General features: G+C 37.1%; 5 protein-coding genes across 5 annotated transcripts; 3 read left to right on the top strand and 2 right to left on the bottom strand.

The window, feature by feature from the left end:
* The first annotated feature begins 176 nt into the window (after nucleotides 1-176).
* PHYBLDRAFT_135598 (hypothetical protein) lies at nucleotides 177-3,634 on the top strand. The gene is made up of 18 exons (XM_018429732.1): nucleotides 177-290; nucleotides 427-438; nucleotides 511-554; nucleotides 661-694; nucleotides 820-921; nucleotides 1,057-1,131; nucleotides 1,210-1,354; nucleotides 1,416-1,458; nucleotides 1,550-1,599; nucleotides 1,724-1,792; nucleotides 1,929-2,099; nucleotides 2,208-2,296; nucleotides 2,386-2,470; nucleotides 2,555-2,677; nucleotides 2,852-2,905; nucleotides 3,004-3,075; nucleotides 3,220-3,373; nucleotides 3,447-3,634. Exons 1-18 carry the CDS (start codon nucleotides 247-249, stop codon nucleotides 3,473-3,475), a joined length of 1,395 nt encoding a protein of 464 aa, XP_018288061.1. The 5' UTR covers nucleotides 177-246; the 3' UTR covers nucleotides 3,476-3,634.
* A 4,603-nt stretch (nucleotides 3,635-8,237) lies between these two features.
* On the bottom strand, nucleotides 8,238-9,605 carry PHYBLDRAFT_115995 (hypothetical protein; the record flags this gene model as incomplete). The annotated part of the gene is made up of 5 exons (XM_018428490.1): nucleotides 8,238-8,421; nucleotides 8,490-8,563; nucleotides 9,056-9,105; nucleotides 9,256-9,314; nucleotides 9,412-9,605. The coding sequence occupies 5 exons, from the start codon at nucleotides 9,603-9,605 to the stop codon at nucleotides 8,238-8,240; spliced, it is 561 nt and encodes a 186-aa protein (XP_018288060.1).
* Nucleotides 9,606-12,439: 2,834 nt separating this feature from the next.
* Nucleotides 12,440-14,593, bottom strand: PHYBLDRAFT_16155 (hypothetical protein; the record flags this gene model as incomplete). Its single annotated transcript, XM_018434427.1, has 8 exons — nucleotides 12,440-12,760; nucleotides 12,831-13,068; nucleotides 13,125-13,263; nucleotides 13,345-13,587; nucleotides 13,708-13,850; nucleotides 13,958-14,078; nucleotides 14,149-14,223; nucleotides 14,281-14,593. The coding sequence occupies 8 exons, from the start codon at nucleotides 14,591-14,593 to the stop codon at nucleotides 12,440-12,442; spliced, it is 1,593 nt and encodes a 530-aa protein (XP_018288059.1).
* Nucleotides 14,594-16,712: 2,119 nt separating this feature from the next.
* On the top strand, nucleotides 16,713-16,993 carry PHYBLDRAFT_115944 (hypothetical protein; the record flags this gene model as incomplete). Its single annotated transcript, XM_018428486.1, has 2 exons — nucleotides 16,713-16,823; nucleotides 16,895-16,993. Coding segments are annotated over 2 exons (210 nt in total), but the record flags the coding sequence as incomplete, so codon positions are not given.
* Nucleotides 16,994-17,983: 990 nt separating this feature from the next.
* Nucleotides 17,984-18,886, top strand: PHYBLDRAFT_156094 (hypothetical protein; the record flags this gene model as incomplete). The annotated part of the gene is made up of 5 exons (XM_018433463.1): nucleotides 17,984-18,154; nucleotides 18,203-18,292; nucleotides 18,349-18,489; nucleotides 18,548-18,641; nucleotides 18,735-18,886. 5 exons carry the CDS (start codon nucleotides 17,984-17,986, stop codon nucleotides 18,884-18,886), a joined length of 648 nt encoding a protein of 215 aa, XP_018288057.1.
* Between the last annotated feature and the right edge of the window lie 401 nt (nucleotides 18,887-19,287).

The raw sequence follows: 19,287 nt of genomic DNA, 5'->3' as shown, positions 1-19,287 counted from the left end.
ACCAAAAAGAGGTGTGTCGTGTCGAAAGGATAGGAACCTTTGGCGGAGACTAAACAAAGAGACGTCAGCTTTCATTGGCTTCATTTGGCAAGCGCGGGAAGAAGCCAATTTAAAAAATAAAATAAAATAAAATAAAAAAAAAGACAAAAGAGGAAGAAGCGGAAGAAGCGGAAGAAGTGAATCATCACAAGTACTGGCTCATTTGAATTATTACTTCTTAATTTCTTCTTCTTTTTCTTTTCTTAAATGAGCAATAAAAAGATACATCATCTCGGTGCAGAAGGAAGAGGGTAAAATAGTAAATAATTGAAATAAGCTTCTATATAAGACACAGATACATATATATTATTCTATTGTCTTTTTTTTTTTTTTAAAAAAAAATGGTTACTGATAATACCGATTGCTTCTTATTGAATACAATTCTAGTCCTTGGTACAAGTAAGTGGCTTTCTTGGCCAGTCTATTCAACTGCTTGTGTGTGCATTGGTGAAATTAACACTCGATTCATAGTGCTGATGGCTTAATCACAGAAAGCTACATTATCGGTGTTGGTGGTAATAATTTATGCTTTTGATATTTTATATCATGCAAGTTAATATCAATTAAATATATATATATGCATACATGTGTTCGTTTTTAATTATTTGTTTTTTATTTCAGGTGGCAGTGCTAGTGGAAAGACCAGTGTATCAGAGTAAGACCTTTTTTTTTTAAGAAAATCGGTAACCTACCTTGTAAGGTTACGACTACTATACCTCTTACTCAAATCAATAAAATGCAAAAAAAAACAATCAATCGATTCCAAATGAAATTTTCTAGTCGTATTCTCAAAAGTCTCAATGTCCCTTGGGTTGTAATCCTCTCGATGGATTCTTTTTACCGTGTTCTTGAACCTGAACAAATTGCTCAGGCACATCTAAAGTAAAGCAACAAAGAATCCAAATTTGTATTTGTAGATTTGAGAAACCCAATTAAGAAAACAAAAGAAGAAAGAAGAAAAGAAGAGCATATGTCTGATCGGATTTCCTTTTCTTTATATAAATATCGAATATTCAGCAATTTTGACTATGATCATCCTTCTGCTTTTGATTTTGAGGCCTTGTACGATTGCATATCAAAATTAAAGGCTGGGTAAGCTTCAAAGATTATGATTGTAAGAAGTGTACATTAATACATTATATACATATGTACCATCACCTCTTTTGTTAGTAAATCTGTCAATGTCCCGGTCTACAATTTCTCAAAGCACGCCCGCGAGAAACACACGACCACAATATATGGTGCCAATGTTGTTATTTTCGAAGGCATTTTTGCTTTTCACGACAAGAGAATCAGGGATCTTATGGATCTAAAGGTATTGGACTATAAACTCTTCTTTTTTTCTTTCTAACCAAAATATATGATATTCAATCTAGATTTTTGTGGACACAGATGCTGATATTCGCCTTGCGCGACGCCGTAAGTTGGTTTCTTGTGTACTGACTGATCAAGTTGGTTTTCTCTCTCTCTCTCTGTGTGTGTGTGACTCACACAATATTTATATGCATAGTTAAGCGTGATATTACCGAGCGTGGACGTGATGTTCAAGGTGTAATTGATGTAAGGCATCCCAAAATTAGAAAATTAAGGAGATAGAGAGATAAAAAAAAAAGAAAGAAAGAAAGCTTACAGCCAAAGACCGATTTTGTCTAATATGTTTATGTTTTATGAATTAATTAATTAGCAATACACCCGGTTCGTCAAGCCATCTTATGATGATCACATTCGACCAACAGTCAAGTATGCAGATGTGGTAAATGAAACTATACACTGACTGTAATTAAACAGCAGTACATATATTACATACATATAAATCAAGTAATAGTGTTATTGATTCGAGTCTATTTTGAATTATTATTATAATTTTATTTCTGGGGGTGATTCTTTAGATTATTCCACGAGGATTAGAGAATACTGTGGCTATTGATTTGCTTGTTAAGCATGTCCAGCTTCAGCTCCAGGAAAGTAAACTTGACTTGCGTTGGAGTCTATCCAATATTCAAGTTGGCAAAAATCTCCCAGTTAATGTGCACGTCCTTCCGGTAACCAACCAAATCAAAGTAAGATGAGTGAACAGACAGACAGACAATAAAACAAAAATGCCTTTTTCTTTTTTGGGGGGATTTGCGTGTACTTAAAATATATGCTGTATTGTTTGTTCGTTTTAGGGAATTCACACTATCCTCAGAGATAGAACAACGCCTAGAGACGAATTTGTATTCTATGCCGAGCGGCTCACAACCTTGATCATGGAAACGTAAGCCAATTAAAGTTTGATCGAAAATAAAGGAGAAAAAAAAAAGGGAACATTTACACACACATCTATATACGTAAATGATTATTTAGTGGCCTTGGTTTGATTCCTTTTGACCCTATCCAAATCAAGACTCCTACTGGAGCAGTGTATAAAGGCTTAAAGGTCAAGGATAAGGTAAATGAGAAGAAGAAAAATAATGAAGAGAGGAGTGGTAGTCATGTAGAAAAAGGAGGGAATGATCTAGAACAAATTTGGCAGATTTGTGGTGTGTCTATTCTCCGGGCAGGCGGAACGATGGAGGCAGGTTTGCGAAGGGTGTGCAGTGATGTCTTGATAGGAAAGATCCTTATCCAGGCAGACCCTGCTACTGGTGAACCACAGGTAAAAAGCAAATAGTATTAAGAATAGTATTAAAATCAATAAACAAATTAATACAAAAAAAAATATTGGTACAAAATATATAATGTGGAACATATATTAAAAGAAGAAAAAAAAACTTTATTTATTGAACAAATATAATAATTATACTGTTTTATTTTTTGTTTTTAATTTTAGCTTCATTATATGAAATTGCCGTCCAATGTTAAAGATTATCAGGTTGTTTTGATGGTATGTAACTAGATAAAGAATTAGACACCACAGGCAATTTATAGAGATAAATTGACAATTGTAAAATGTATATACATATATAAAATCAAACAACCTAGGATGCTACCATAGGAACAGGTGCCGCAGGTCTAATGGCTGTGAGAGTTTTATTGGATCATGATGTACCAGAGGTAAATTATTAGAATTCAATTACACCAATTTTATTTTATTTTATTTAAAAAAAAGAATAGTAATAATATAAACAATACACATACACCAAACCCTGGGAAATAATACTAATATTATTATAATTATTATTTCTACTACTATCTTAGGAAAATATTATTTTCGTGTCTTTTTTGGCTGCTCCCGTTGGTCTTGGTGTGATCTCAAACGCTTTTCCACGCGTCAAGATCGTTACTTCCATGGTGGATCCTGGTCTTTCCAAGGATACTCTGTTTATTGAGCCTGGAATCGGCAATTTTGGGGGTAAGTTTCAAAGATCGCAATTAACAACAGAACGATGTTCTCGACGTTAAAGACCTTTTTGTTTATTCCCTAGATCGATACTTTGGTACTGAAGATGATTAAAAAAAATTAAAGCAAAACAAAATAAAAGACGAATAATTGCGTGATCTTTTGTGCTGGGGGATCGCGTACAATATTCCACCTCCTCATCAGGGTACCACAATAATCGATGATCAAAGCGTATGAGTTTTCCTTTATATAAATTTTATGTTTGTTTTATCGAGTTTACCGGTTAGATTTCTGTGTTTAAGATATAAGCTAATTGAACGAATTCCAAAAAAAGTAATAAAGAAAAGGAGCCAGGGAAAGAAGAAGAAGAAAGGTTAGATAGAAGGAAGAGGAGGGTGTGTGTTTATGTAAATATGGAAGAGTTTATTATATATATTATATACTAAAATGTGTATGAATATATCCTCTTCTTCTTCTTTTTTTTTTTTTTTTTTTTTTTGGGGGGGGATAAAAATATAAAGAGGAAGGGAGGGACTTGTGTGATAGAGTTTTATGTCCATAGTAAAGAAGTATCTTGGACCTTTTTTTTGGGGGTTTTTCTTTTGAAAGTTCAGATAATTACAATTTGGGAAAATATGGAATTGTTATCTGTTTTATATTTTTATTTCTCCCTCCTTTATTTTTGCATATACCTGATATCTTGTTTGTTATATCCCAAGACAAAACATAAAAGTGACAACGATGTCCTATTATATATTGAATTGAAGTAAAGTGAGTTGAAGGAGGAATGATTTTTAATAAGCTGTCGTTTTCCTTGACATATCAAGGTATAAAATAAGGGAGGCGATTTTGATGGCACAGTTAAAAGTCAAAGCCTCAAAAAGGAAACCAAACAATAGATTTTAATACATGGATAAAACAAATAAATAAATAGATATTATAGAGTGTTATTCAGGTTTTAAGATTAGACTATTTTGATTCAAATCACAATACCAACAATATATAAATAAAATAAAACAAAGCACCCCAGAATTGGTTTGCACTATCCACGACTACCATTGCTGGTAATAGGATGGATGAGGGAGAGGTTCAGGCGGACTTCTGTTATTCGACCACCCAAGCGAGTTGCCTTGGGAAATAGGGGCCGAGATACTACGGGCAAAAACGTGTTGATCAACCATCGGAGGCTCTTGAATTTGTCTTTTGCGATGTCGGATCTTCTTCACCACAATCACTGTCGCAGCTGCATACACAATCGCACCCACAGAAACGCAGATTCCAATGATACTTCCCTTGGATAGTCCAGACTTTTGCTGGTCAGGCTGGCTACTCGCTTCCGACGATTCGACACTGCCGCTGTTGGGATCAGACACGACAGGCGTATTAGCCGTAGAAGCAACTACACAAGAAACATCAGTATTACCGCCGTGAGTAAAATGTTTTGTCTTTGTTACACCCTATCAAGTTCAATAGAATAATAGGAGATCCACGTGCTTGCGGTCTTGTACAGACATACACACACGCAGAGAGAGAAAGAGATCGAAAGAAATATCGATTGATCTATAGATCTATAGATATCTATTTTTCAACTTACCACTAGAGCTCGTGATCTTATAAGAACTATCAATCAGACTGGCCAGCTGACCATTAGAAGCAGCATACAGAGAGCTGTCAGATGAAGCCACCAGGGTCTGGAGCTCAGTTACTTCAGTACTTGGAATTGCCATAGACACAATCACACCCGTGCTATCAGTAGTCTGTCGTTTCTTTTTGCCCGACTGTTGGGAACCACTGGTGATTGTGACAATAATCACATCGTCTTCAGAAATATCAAGCACCTTACTGATCAATACAGGAAGAGCTTGAACAAATTCGGCTGTCAGTAAAGCATCCTGAACCATTTGAGGATAAGACAAGTAATTAAACTTCATATTAACCAAATCACTGGTATCTAATTAAAAATTCAAAATCAAAACAAAACAATCGTTAGTTTTTTGATATATATATATATAAGCTGGTGGGATTTTTATTTGGTTTGTACAATACATACCTGGGATTTCAGCATTAATATTAGGCGCTATGTACTGTGGTAGATTGTCATCTGTCGTGTCTGTATCTGATGGTGAGCTACTGGGGTGCAACGTTTCGGAGGCTTTGTAGCTAGATTGACTAGAGGTGGGTTTTGATGTGGTTGTAGACAAGGCGATACTAAACGTGTTCGACAGCCAGCTGTACGTCTGGTAGTGATACGGAGACGGAGAGTGGGATTTTGTTTGAGTAATAGAAGTAGTTGGCTCTGATGTTGTTTCTACTGCGTCTGAAGTAGTCGTAGTAGTAGTAGCTGTTGTTGTTGTTGTGGTCGTGGTAGTTGTGAGTTCATTTGTGGTCTGAGGAGGTGTAGGTTTGCTGTGGCTGCTCGATTGCATTGAATGCGAGGGGGCACTAGTAGCACTACTAACATGGCTGCTCGTCTTTGACCCATGATGGGAATTAACTTTTGATCCCGAGACACTGGATATGACAGTCGTATGGGAAGAAGGACTGGCATTAGACAGATGAAGACTATTTGTGCCTTGAGGTACATGGGCAGAGATATGAGAGATAACTGCACGAGAACTTGAAGCATGAGAGCTAGATGCATGCGATCTTGAGACACGAGAGCTAGATGATACATGGGATCCAGAAGCATACGATGATCTGTGGGGTGGTGCATGCGACATGGTATGGGTATGGGTGCCTGTGGAACGAGTCGAAGAATACAGATCAGTTTCATGATGACTAGCACTGGTGTGCTTGGAGCTGCTGCTAATCGAAAAAGTCTTTGATCCGGCTGGATTGCGTGGTAAGGTAGCTGCAGGTGTGATAGTCGATCGGAAAATGGTCGAGGATGCTGGCTTTGTCGTGGCAGAGACCTTTCCGCTCACCGATTTGGTTGAATCAGGCTGATCTGCGGAAGTATCTGAGTGGTTGGAGGATGCTGATTCTGATGCTAATGCTGATGCTGATGACACTTTTGAAGTACTAGAATGATCTCCATTGACATCTTTTGTTGGTTCGTGGGATTCGGTTTCCAAAGAAGGGGAAGGGGAAACGGAAGCGGAAGGGGAAGCGGAAGAAGGGCGTGCATCTGTGTCAGTGTTTTTGGGTGTGGCGGAGGAAGAAAGTTCAGTTGTAGAGGTCGGTTTTGATACTGTCTCTCCACGGGAGGACATGGTGGCTGCTGTGGCTGATGGTTTTGCGGAGGAAATAATGGAGGTAAGTTTTTCCGTTGGTACATCCTTATTTTCAGAAATGGAATATTGATGGGACAGAATCTTTGTGGTTGACTCTTTATCAGTGGCTATGGCAACATTGGCACTATTGTGGACCGAAAGTGGGTATTCTGCAGACTGAGACTCACTTTGGTCTTTAGAAGGCTTGGATATGTCTTCATCGGGACTTGCATCTGTAATGTTTACTGTACTTGATCCAGCTGTGTTCTCAGGACTCGATTCCTTTGTACTAGAGAATTTAAACGAATGCGTCGAGCTGGTTCCGGTTGCACTAATATCTGCATTATCATTCTCACCAGTCGCAGATGTTGGGGTTACGTGAAGGTTATGGGTGCTCTGTGCTGAGTAGTTTCCGGATGTGATACCGGGAGTCTATTGATTGATTGTATTATTAATATTACAAACAATAAAACAATAGATGTACCGCAAATCATTACTATCATTGTATGCCTTTGATCTTCTCTCTCTCTCTCTCTCTCTCTCTTTCACTCATTCTTTCACACACACACACAATATTATTGAACTGTTTTTATGCTTTATATATAAAAATAAAAAAATAAAAAAGAGTTAATTAATTTATTCTAATACCTCTACGGCCTTTAGCCCGTCTTCGGCCGTCTTTCCAGTGTCCAAAGGAATTATTCCCAAGACAAGATTCAAATGAACATTCACAATGAGAAGAATGAATAGTAAGCTGAGGAAGCGTGTGGAGGCGCTACTGGCGTGGGGTTTCCTAGCTACCATCGCCCTGGGCGCAAATAAGTTAAAGGAAAGGTGAAGGTGTGAAAAGGAAGGAAAGTGGATCTTCTTGCCAAAGACAAAAAAAAAGATAGAGAGGGAGGGAGGGAGAAAGAGAGGGAGAAAGAAAGAGAGAGAGAGAGGACAAACTCAAGAAGTTCATAATTTGTTCGTGATACCTAGTTTGTTTGTGCTCTTATTTCCAACGTATCACTGAAAGAAGTGTTGTGGTCAGGTTCGGGCCAAACAGGGTTCCTGAACACGTTTTTTATTATTATTGATCACCACCCATTGTCTTCCTGCTTCCCGTTCTACTCGTCTCTGGAATCCACGCTAGAGGCTCTTTTACTCTCTGGTGCTGTCTCAATAGGCTCCTCTTCTAAAGGCGTTGCCTCCCTCACTAAATCCTCCTCTTCATCCCTCGGGCTTCTTGCCACAGGCGACTCTGATCGTCTTCTTGATCTGTCCTCCCTGCGATCTTCACGTGAGTGGCGCGATGGAGAGGGCGATCGAGAAACAGACCGCGATTTAGAGCGATCATGTCTTGATCTCCGGCGGGGAGATCTGCTACGGCTGCTGCTACGATTGCGGTGGCTACGGCTGCTGTTGCGGTGGCGGCTGGAGCTTCTGTCACGACGGCTTCGGCTGGGGCTGGAGCTTCTGTCACGGCGGCTGCGACTAGAGCTTCGGTTGCGACGACTACGGCTGGAGCTTCTATCACGACGGCTACGACTGCTACGGCTCTAAATAAAATTAAATACAGACACACAGACACACAAGCATAATCACACGCACATATATACACGTATGTATGTATGTATATATACATATACGTATACATACACACATGCGGACGGTTTTTATTTTTAGTGGTTATATACGCAATTAAAACAAGCGATGCCAAAATAAAATAAAGTAAGACAAGACAAAAACAGAATAAGAAAAAGACTTACGGGCTCATGGAGACTGATTCGCTGACCATTCAATCGGCCATCATCCAACTTTCTCAGTGCGTATTTCATATCCTCACGTTTAGAGAATTCAACGACACTAATACATACCATCGCCATCAACTTGCCATTTCAAAAAAAATCTTAGTCAGCAAAGCCATATCTTACCCTTCGCCGTTACGACCCTTGAGAACATCGGCAAATGCGACATGGCCAGCCTTCTTCATGTAGTCCTTGAGATCCTTCATACCATGAAACCCCAAGAAAAAGAAAATAGGAAGTGCGTTTAGTTTCCAGAACCGCCAAAGAAGTAGAAAGGGGGCTGTAGAAGTACGAGATGAAACTACACAACGATCTTTGCTTCATTTGCTCTCTTTCTTTCTTTCTTTTTTTCTTTTTCTCGCTTTAAGATAATTTCTTAAAGAAATATCAGCAAGCTAGACCATTGTGTAGTCCAAGTCGCACTTTTACAGATTCCCTATAGTCCATTCCCATTGTAGAGCCACGTGAGGGTGCCAGAAGAGAAAAGCCTAATAACCCGGAATCCAGGGGACATAGCCAAAAGAGCCAGAGCTGCCATAAACCAAAGGGAGACCGCGGATAGCCAGCCAAGAGGTAGAAAAAAGGCAGAAATGAAAGGGAAAAGAAAAGGGGAAGGGGAAAAAGGGGAAGGGAAAGGGGAAGGGAATGGCATCACCTCAGGCTGGGACGACAAGGAAGGATAAATGCTTTACCTGCCAGGTTGTCTTGGGAGGTATGTTCTTGACGATCACACGGTACACTTCTCTAAAGAAATTCCCGTAGGAGTATTAAAATAATTTTTCGTATATATATATGTGTGTGTGGGTGTGTGGGTGTGTGGGTGTGTGTCTATGTATGTATCTACTGACTACTGACTATAGAATTTATTTATTTTAATTGACTTGCCTATCACTACGACGATCGTCGCGGCGGTCATCGCGACGACGGTTCATAGCCAACTCAACGACGATTCTTTAATGTAATAAAAAAAGTAGTAGTAGAAGAAGAAAAACGCGCTTTTTAATTGATCATCTGTTTTTTTGATTGTTAAGATCATGAAGAAACTAACCTTTGGCCTAGGAAGCGAGTGTCGTTGATGTCGTGGACTGCATCTTCAGCATCGATCTTGTCGCTAAATTCGACAAAGCCAAAGCCAGTCTTCACAGTGACATCAAGCAACTTTCCATACTTCTTAAATAAGCCTTCCAAATCTTCTTTTGTGGCATCGTGCGAAAGACGTCCAACGTATACTCGATAACCCATTATATTTTAATAGCAAACAAATTTAAAATATTAATAATAAAAAAAAAAGGAAAAATAAAGTAAAGTAAAGTAAAATAAAATAAAAATAAAAAATAAATAAAAGGGGTGGGTGGAGAGGGGGGGGAGTTGAGCAAAAAGGGACTTTACAAAATGGAGACAGAATCTTGCAATTTCAAAAAAGTCGCCTGTCACAAAAAAAGGATATCTCTTTGGCCAGTCATTCTTTTTTTTTTTATTACATGTATATTTTATTTATATATATAAAAAATAATAGTATACGCACTTGCGCATCTCAAAAAAAAATTGAACGCTTTTAGTCTTTTTTTTTTTACTATTATTTTTCTTTTTGCCTGTGGACAGTCAAGAGAATCCAATCGGGACATTTCACACAACACCTGTTATATACATTTATACATATATTGTATAAGAAACATTATATTGATTTGTCAAGTATCAAGACGTACTTCCTAGAAAGGATAGATAAATATACGGGAATAATTGATGGCCACACAAGTACGTACCTATTTACCTACTTACCTACTTACCTACTTACCTACTTACCTACATACCTACGTATGTAAATAAGTATATATATATATGAGAAAAGGATAATATAAAGTATTAATGCTATTTAAAACAGAGAGGAAAATATGGAGCGGTAAGAAGAAGAGAAATGTAAAAGGAAGATTAGTGAAATACGACAAAAAATCCGTAAATTGTAAACATTTCTAACCATATCAACAAGTAACAAAGGCACTTGCAATGCCAATTGTAAGAATTACGGCAACTTGGAATCGACACGGCATTCTTTTTGTTTGATAGCCCGCTATTCTTTTTTCTTTCTTTCTTTCTTTTCTTTTTTGATGTTGTTGTATAATCAAACCTATTTGATTTCAAGCCTCTTTAATTATGGTTGATTCATTGATATTAATTATCAAGACAATTCAAAACATAAAGACCAAGTAGTTCTTACAGCTTTAGTATTTAAGGTTCTTGGTTTAATATGCTTCCAATGTTATATAACTGGCTAGGCCACACCTCTTTAATCTCAACTAATTTCAACGTATCAAATATCCAAGGCTAACCAGACTCAGATTTACGTTGGTACATGCATAATTACTACGCGTTCGCCATCATATGTATATAATGGAATGTAAGAGGAAGAAATTATGAATTATTATAATACGGAGAATAATGAATTATTTGTAATACACGTATTACAAAATCAAATCTTGTCTTTTTTGTTTATAAATTGAAATATATATATTAATTTTTAAGTTTTATCATTTTGTATTCATAAAAGGACCCCAGAAAATCAAAATTCTGGATACAAAATCAATATATCTTACTCCATATACAAATGGTTTGTACAGCAAAATCGACACTCATGAGCATAATATTTGTATAAAACCAAAGGCGATGATACCATGGTAATAGGTGGTCAATTTCAAGTTAATTGATTATTTTGTTAAGTTTTCTTTTTCTTTTATTTTCTTAAAAAAAAATAATGGTTTATATAATAAAGATTTACTTTTATAACGCAATATTTATACCAAATTTGGGCACTTGGAACCGAGACCAGTATGCGCAAAGCTGAAACAGACATGCAAGTACATAAGCAAGCACTAATATATGATGGCTTTCAAAATGCGAGATTAGTATTTTGAAAAGGTAATATAGCCTCCTGAAAGTAGATTGAAGAAGAAGTATATTTATACTACACAAAATAAATAGTGAGAATAAGAAGAATAGAATACATCAAATGAATATTCAAACAAATCAAAAAGGGGGAGGCTATGAAGTCAAGAGAATAGATAACACTCGAGGTTTTTCTTTTTGGTATTTTTATGATGATTATATTAATAGTTTTAGTGGCTACATTTACAGAAATAAAAAGGAGTACAGTCAAATGAATCGTGAAAATTACGATAAACTATTAAGAAATACATAATGAATAAATGAATGAATGAAAGAAAAGGCTGAGATCGACTGAGAAAATATATACCTCAAGACAATGTATTATAAGAAAATCATGAAAGGGAACAGCGGGGTAAAGGGTTATTAAAGATGAAAGATCCTACACGACATATATTATATAACGCGGGTTGCACGTCCAAGAAGCTTCCATTCCTTCAACAAGGTTCAAGGTACAATTATCAACCAGGAGACTTTAATAAAAGACTCTTGTTTTTTTTTGTCGATTTTATCGGTGATGTCGATTGATGATTCTCAATTGACCAAAAGGCTTTGGAATATATATTTATAGCTATCAACCGGCTACGATGATTTCTTCCCATCAACTCAACGCCTTTCAGGGACATATACATCTATAAATTTCCCAGAAGTAGTATATGGGGCCATGATCAGATTCTCTAATACACACTTTATAAACTTTGTTATATTTCTTGTCTTTAAAATAATAATAATATGTTAACATTTACTTATGATAAAGACAAGCTAGTCGTAAAATGTCTTGTAATTAATAGTCAAAAGTAATAGTACCAATACCAGTATTAAAATGAAATATCAATAAAAAAAAAAGAATGAAATCATCAAGTATTCAATTAAGCACTACATTTGATGCACAAAGCTTTGTCTATGTTTGCTAAAAGATGGTTTCAAGTACGCTGCTTTCATGGTAAAGTAGGCTTTTAGTTTTGGAAAACATATCACTTTGCTTTTTTCTTAAAAAATAAAATAAAATAAAATAAAATAAAGAACAAGGTATCAAGGCTGTACTTTTATGTTGAATTTTTCTTATAATACACAAATATCAAACGATAAAATATTACATAAGAAGAAGAGAAAGGTGGTATAATAGAGAAGACTTCTTCTTATCCAACAATGTCATTGCTGTTTTCAGCTACAGCCGGAAGAAAAGCCATAGTTTCTTGAGAACTGATACGACGGCCAGCTATTTGGCATTCCATTTTCCAGTCAACCAAAAACATAATCACACATGCTTCTCCGAAAGACTTTAATGCGCCGGCCATGACTACGCTTGACCACACGCCAATCAGACCCCAATCATAATAGAATGTCATGCAAAGTCCGAATGGCAGGCCAATCGCATAGTATGAGATTAGATTAAAGGAGGCTACGATGTGCTGTTTTCCAAAGGCGTTAAGAGTTCCAGACAAAATCGTACTGTTTCCCTAAGCACCCGTTTAGATAATGAACATAAAATAAAACAAACTAAAAAAAACAGGCACATGGTGTACTTACTGCTGCAAAGTGACTCAGGCTTGCAACACCCATCAGATCCACTACTGCTTCAATTACCATAGGGTCTTTTGTAAAATGATGAGCAATTTTATAACGGAAAAGATACATCATCAAGGCATTCAAGGTTACAATAGAGGAGCCCATACAGACGGATACCATAACGCAAAGGCGTGTCTTATCTGGACGATCTGCCCCCAGATGGTGCCCCAGACGCACGATCATAGCACTAGTCAATGCACTATAATATACTGTGTCAGCACCTTAACTCGCTATCATGTGTGTTTGTGTACATACGATGGTATCATGAGCAAAAGGGAGTTAATAGACAATACGATGGACTGAGCTGCCAAACTTGTCTGTCCAAGAACACCAGTTATTATGGCACATACTTCAAATGCCCATTCGGTTGACACACTCAGCATGCCAGGAATACCTAGAATTTAATGTGTTGAATAGTCAATTAAAAGCCAAAAGATTTTTTTATGTATATATAAAGGGGGGATTATTTACTCACCAAGTTTTAAGAATGTGTTCCATGTAGAAAATGCTTGCTTAGACCACCCAGGCCAGTAGTCTCTAAAACTTGTTCTAAACCAGAGAGATAGTATGTACAAAACCATGACAGAAAGATGGAACCAAACAATGTGGTAGGCTGCACCGTACAGCCCGAGTTGAAGATACTCCAAAAATATATAGTTGGATATCAAATTCAATGGGAACAGCAATGCGATAACATACATTGTAGCTCTCATTTGGCCTGAGAAAACACAAGTACAAGCAAATTATTAGCATTGCCAATGTCATTGTCATTGTCATTATCATCAATAAAATTAGAATGATAGCATGATAGCATGTTATAAACATCTAGATATCTTACCTAATCCCTGGAGAAATTTTCGTAAACATGTTGAGACAAAGATTGGAAATATGTTTGGAAGGCAAACAATGATGTACGATTGAGCAAGTCGTGCTAACTCTGGGTCTTGACCCATGTATACAAGTATGTGTTCAGCATTAATCCTTTGAGAGAGTGAAAACACGCACATTAGTCATTGAAGATGATACTGTATTTAATTACAAGGGCCAGCCTTAAGATGATTTTCTTCTTCTTTCTTATTATACTTTACCATATTACTGCTACGGGTATAGTAAATAAGGCAAGAATACAGAGGGCACGCTGTAATATGATTCCAAGGGTGTGAGGATGGTTTGCGCCAGTGAAGGCCTGTGCCACCAGTGTATCGATTGCTATTCAAGAAAAGAAAGAAACGAAGAAAAAAAAATCAACGTCCTTGCTCATTAAATGCTTGGTACATACCTGTTAGCATTCCAGATCCCATGGCCAGGCCGCCAACGGTACAGAACAGATTTCCCAGACTAACAGCAGCCATAACTGACATGAAAAACATTAGACAATTGAATTGGGGTTATTTGTATTCATGCTACTTACGCTGTGGGCCAAGTCGCCCAATGAACCAAACATCCACTACACGCATGCCTATTCCGAGTAAATAGGTTGCTAGAAGAGGCCAAGCAAATACCATGATGGCCTTGATTTCCTTTATGGACTCGCTCGTCCAAAACAAATCTTTTTCTGCTAGTCTTGGTGTGGAACCATCATAGAATCTTTGTGTCTTTGAGTCATTCTGTAGCAACAAAACACGCTCGTCCTCAAGTGAGTTGCCATGAGGATTGGAAATGTTTTCTGGCTGATAAGACCCTTTATTAGGCCTTCCAAACAAGCCTGAAAAACTAAACCCCATAACTAGAGAAGAGAAAGAGAGAAAGAGAAAGAAGAGGAGAAAGAAAGAAAGAGCAAAAGGAAGAAAGTAAGAAGGGAAGAGTACAAGAAGAATAAGAAAAAAAATATAGCAACAATAAAAAAAAAGACTGGCCGGTGCGCTGTTTTTATTTAATTTTATTCTAGTTGAAAGGTATTTTCATTGGACAATGAAGATGCTAGTATATATTATGCAGTGGTTAATACATTCGGCTAAAGTAAGATATGTTAATGATACATAATCTCCATTGTCAAGCGTGGGAAGTCGTATCCAAATATTACATTGATTCTGTTCCACTGTTCCACTGTTTCAGCTCAATCCTGGTATTGTATTCATGATTGCAATGCAAAAAAAATGTGTAATCTTGCCATCCTCCGTCAATGCGGGTAAGAGGTGTCCAGCAAAGGCTATAGAGTTTGATCTTTTGTACCATAGTTCTTGCCCTATTTTGGCTAATTTGTATTCATAATTTAATCTCGTCAATAAAGATAAACAAGATCAAATCAGTGCTAAATGATGCTTATATATATATATGTGTGTGTGGCCGTGTGTGTGTGTGGCCTCTTTTTATACCTACACTAGATATGAAATAATTTGATATAAATTAACAAACAGTGGACTAATTCACCTACCAACTAGTTTCTCTACTTGCAATTACTTTGATGATCAAAGTCATATTAGATGGGGACACTAACTGACGTGTTACCTCGGTTATCAAGCACAGCTCGTGTTACAACCGATCTTACTAAAAGTATTACCCTAAGACGGCGGTATAAAGCAATTCGCTATTACTACTATTATAATTATTACTTTTTTTATTTATTTATTTTTTTAAAAAAAAGGGGATTTTTGGACAGCCCTGCCTAATAATTAATAATGACATTCAAAAGAAATAACAAAAAGAAAAAAATGGTCGATCGCTTTATAGTTGACTCAAACTACGGGTGATATTTTTACTTCAATACAGGTACATACTTTGTTTATTATTATTATTATTATTAAATTACTAAAATCTTATTCTTTACTCGAAAGGACAAATCTTTGCACCACACATGTGAACCATACATATTGAAGACACAAAGCCTTTCTAAATATTTCTTATCAAGTTTGTTTTTTTTTTTTAAAAAAAAAAATGAATATTCTGTATTTGTAGACATTTGTTTTGCTACTTCTACCTTTGTTTAATTTCCACACAAAATATATAACACTATTATCATCCTCAATAACAACAACAAAAGCAACAAAATAGAAAGACCGGGAAAAGAGCGTGTAAATATCTTGGTCATTAATTGTACTCTAGGAATTTAATGATCTGAGTACGTCTGTTTCAATCAAAGTAATATGTATATGTATGTGTATGTGTATGTATGTATATGTATATGTATATATATATATATGTGTGTGTGTGTGTGTGTAGTGGCGTATACGTTTGAAATGGGCGTGTAACCGACTCATCGGAACACCAGCGTGACTCGTTACAGCAGCCACCTTTTGAAAAAAAAAACCCCCCCAAAGAAAAGGAAAGGAAAAAGACAGACCACCTTACTGTGAATCGCTTTCTTTTCTCGAGAAATACCTTGTCAAAGCTTTAATTTGACTTGACTAATTACTGCAACACCAAAATTGTACGAAAATATATAAATACAGAAAAAGAAAAAAGAGAATTCGACAAATGAACGATGAAAACCTGACCATGGCAATGCGTCCGCGACCTGCTTTCGACGTAAGAGAGACGTGATCACGGTTGTGTACGCTTGACCAATATGTTCCCCCTTCTCAATAATAAAATATGTATATATATACATATATACACACATAGTACACGTCAGAGTTATGCTTTTACTGCTATAAGAGCCAGGGCTTTGGTGAGAAAAAAGAGCCGCTCACTCTAAAGTGTGTCGATTGTCATCGCAACGGTCGGTAAATCAACGGGATAAGGCGTTGTCATAGTGTGTGGGATAAAAAAAAAGTTGTAGAAAATGGTTAATATCCAAGAGATGATTGACGTGTTTATTGTAAATATATTTGTATATATGTATATATATATATCTACACACACACACACACATACATATGTGCATATATTATTTGGTTCGTAGCTCATGGAGAGTGTTCTGGATTAAACGTGGATTCGATAACAGTAGCATTGTCCTACGATTGGCAATGTAATGATTGCAAGAGCTGTATGGTCTGTTTTTGCAAACATGATGAGGTAGCGTTTATGTAGGAGTCCTTGTTGACTAGTATATTAGACTCCTAAAAAAAGCCGTTATTTTGTTGCAGGAAGAAATCTTAATCTGCGCTTCGTGCGACCGAGGATGCCATACATTCTGCTGTGATCCGCAAGTCGCTAATATACCCGAACGTAAAGCATGGGCATAGTCTTACAATTGCTTCAAATGAGGCTGATTTATAACTTCTTTTTTTTTTAAAAAACAAAAACAAAAACAAAAACAAAATCTTTGTAGATGACTGGAACTGCAGTATATGTTCTAGCATGCCTTCCCCATCCTCCATCAGCGCCCTTCATTCTCAACCTTCGTCTCCTGTCACACGCACCTTCACATCATCCAAAAAACGTAGGCGGTTGTCTGACAGCCAAGACTATACCCACAAAAAACTCACTACAGACCTGCCTATCTTCCTCATCAGCACACCACGCACATCACCATCTCCTCCGCTGATGGTCACCCGGAAGCGAGGTCGCCCTCCTTTGAAATCATTAGAAACAAAGTCTCGACCTATTATCGAAACTCACATTGTACGATCAAGTAGGATTGCGGCCAGAAAAGCAACACGCGAAGCACAACGCTCAGCTGAAGAAGCACAAACCCAAACGGATAAAGATAGTCTCACCTCCGCCGAGAATACCTCCGCAAAACTCCCCGTACGTCTACGACTCACCGTTAAAGAACACACAAACTCTGATGGACAACTGCAGCGCAATCGTCCAAAGAAAGAACGGCCTGGGCGGCTCCGCTCAAAGATTGTAGTCGATGCAGAAAACAGTTTTTACGAGACATTTGGCCACAAACTCACAATGGCCGAGGCAGATACTAAGAGGGGAACACCTACCGAGCTCGACTACAAAAGATTCGAAATGGCGAAACAGATATCAAAGGTAATATAGACTTTATCAAATATGAAATATACACAAAAGATCTTTAATTATTTAATTAAATATTTAAATATTTAAATATTTGGTTATTAATATATATATATATGCATATACATATACGTACATCTATATATTAATTTATCTATTTATTTAATTATGGATTAAAGGAGAAAACAGATATTGATAGATCGATAGTAGAGTCGTCATTATCACCGTCTACATATCCTACAGATGGTCTTCAAAAGCAAAACTGGATGCCAGCACTTGAAGTCCCAAAAATCACAAAAATACAATTCGGAGACTATTTTATCGATACGTGGTATGTTGCACCTTATCCAGAAGAGTACAGTAGCCATCCGTTGCTCTATATATGTGAATTTTGTATGAAGTACATGAAGAGTAGCTATGTCGCTGGACGACACAAAGTAAGTGGTTTAAGAAGTCCTGTTCCAGCTAAACAGATGTGGCTGTAGATGAAGTGCCCCATAAAACACCCTCCAGGAGATGAGATCTATCGAGATGGAAAGATATCAATATTCGAGGTTGACGGACGTAAAAACAAGGTATTTGAATATTCCAGATTCTTGTTTGGACTATCGGGCTAATACATGTTCTGTAGATCTATTGTCAAAACCTGTGCCTTTTGGCAAAAATGTTTCTTGATCACAAAACACTCTACTATGATGTCGAACCATTCCTGTTTTACATCATGACCGAGGTTGACCAAGCAGGATGCCATTTTGTAGGATACTTTTCAAAGGTACCTTTGATCTCACTACTTGAAAACTAGACACTTATTGTGCGTGTATGTGGATTAGGAAAAACATTCGGCAATGGACTACAATGTATCTTGTATCTTGACCATGCCTGTTCATCAACGAAAGGGCTATGGGCAATATTTGATTGATTTCAGTAAGTCGACCACAAAAAACGGGGTTTCTTTGTACAAAAAAAGAGAGAGAAGAAGATACGGGTACTCAAAGTCTTTGATGGGGACTTTCTTAGGTTACCTTTTAACAAAGAAAGAACACAGAATTGGATCACCCGAACGACCGCTGTCGGACCTTGGTTTGTTGAGTTACCGTAGTTACTGGAAAACGGCATTATATTATGAGCTTCGAGACCAAAAGGAGCCAATAAGTATACAAGGCAAGTGATTATCAGTTTTTGTCAATTGGAAGCAGAGAAACAGTATCATTGAACCTGTCGAGTAGACTTAATGAATCGGACGAGTATGACTGCTGATGATATTGTCTCCACGCTCCAACTGAACCACATGCTACGTCGTGACCCCGATACAGATAGCTACATAATTGAAATCAACAAAGCCACCATTGAAGAACATCTAAACAGAATAGAAAAAAAGCGGTTGCCAAAGGTTGATCCTTCAAAACTGACCTGGGCACCTTTCTTACTCACACGCGATCGACTAGCGACTCTCCCTGGCCCTCAACTAACAGACAAAGACGGGGACGAAGACAAAGATGTTGATGTATTAGGAGACAATGCTAGTAATGATGATGAGATATGAATGTTATTTTCACTTAATTTAATTATT

This window comes from Phycomyces blakesleeanus, assembly GCF_001638985.1.
Source record: "Phycomyces blakesleeanus NRRL 1555(-) unplaced genomic scaffold PHYBLscaffold_20, whole genome shotgun sequence".
Lineage (NCBI taxonomy): Eukaryota > Fungi > Mucoromycota > Mucoromycetes > Mucorales > Phycomycetaceae > Phycomyces > Phycomyces blakesleeanus.
The sequence above is the reverse complement of the archived record's forward strand: the minus strand, read 5'-3'. Positions and strand labels throughout refer to the sequence as shown.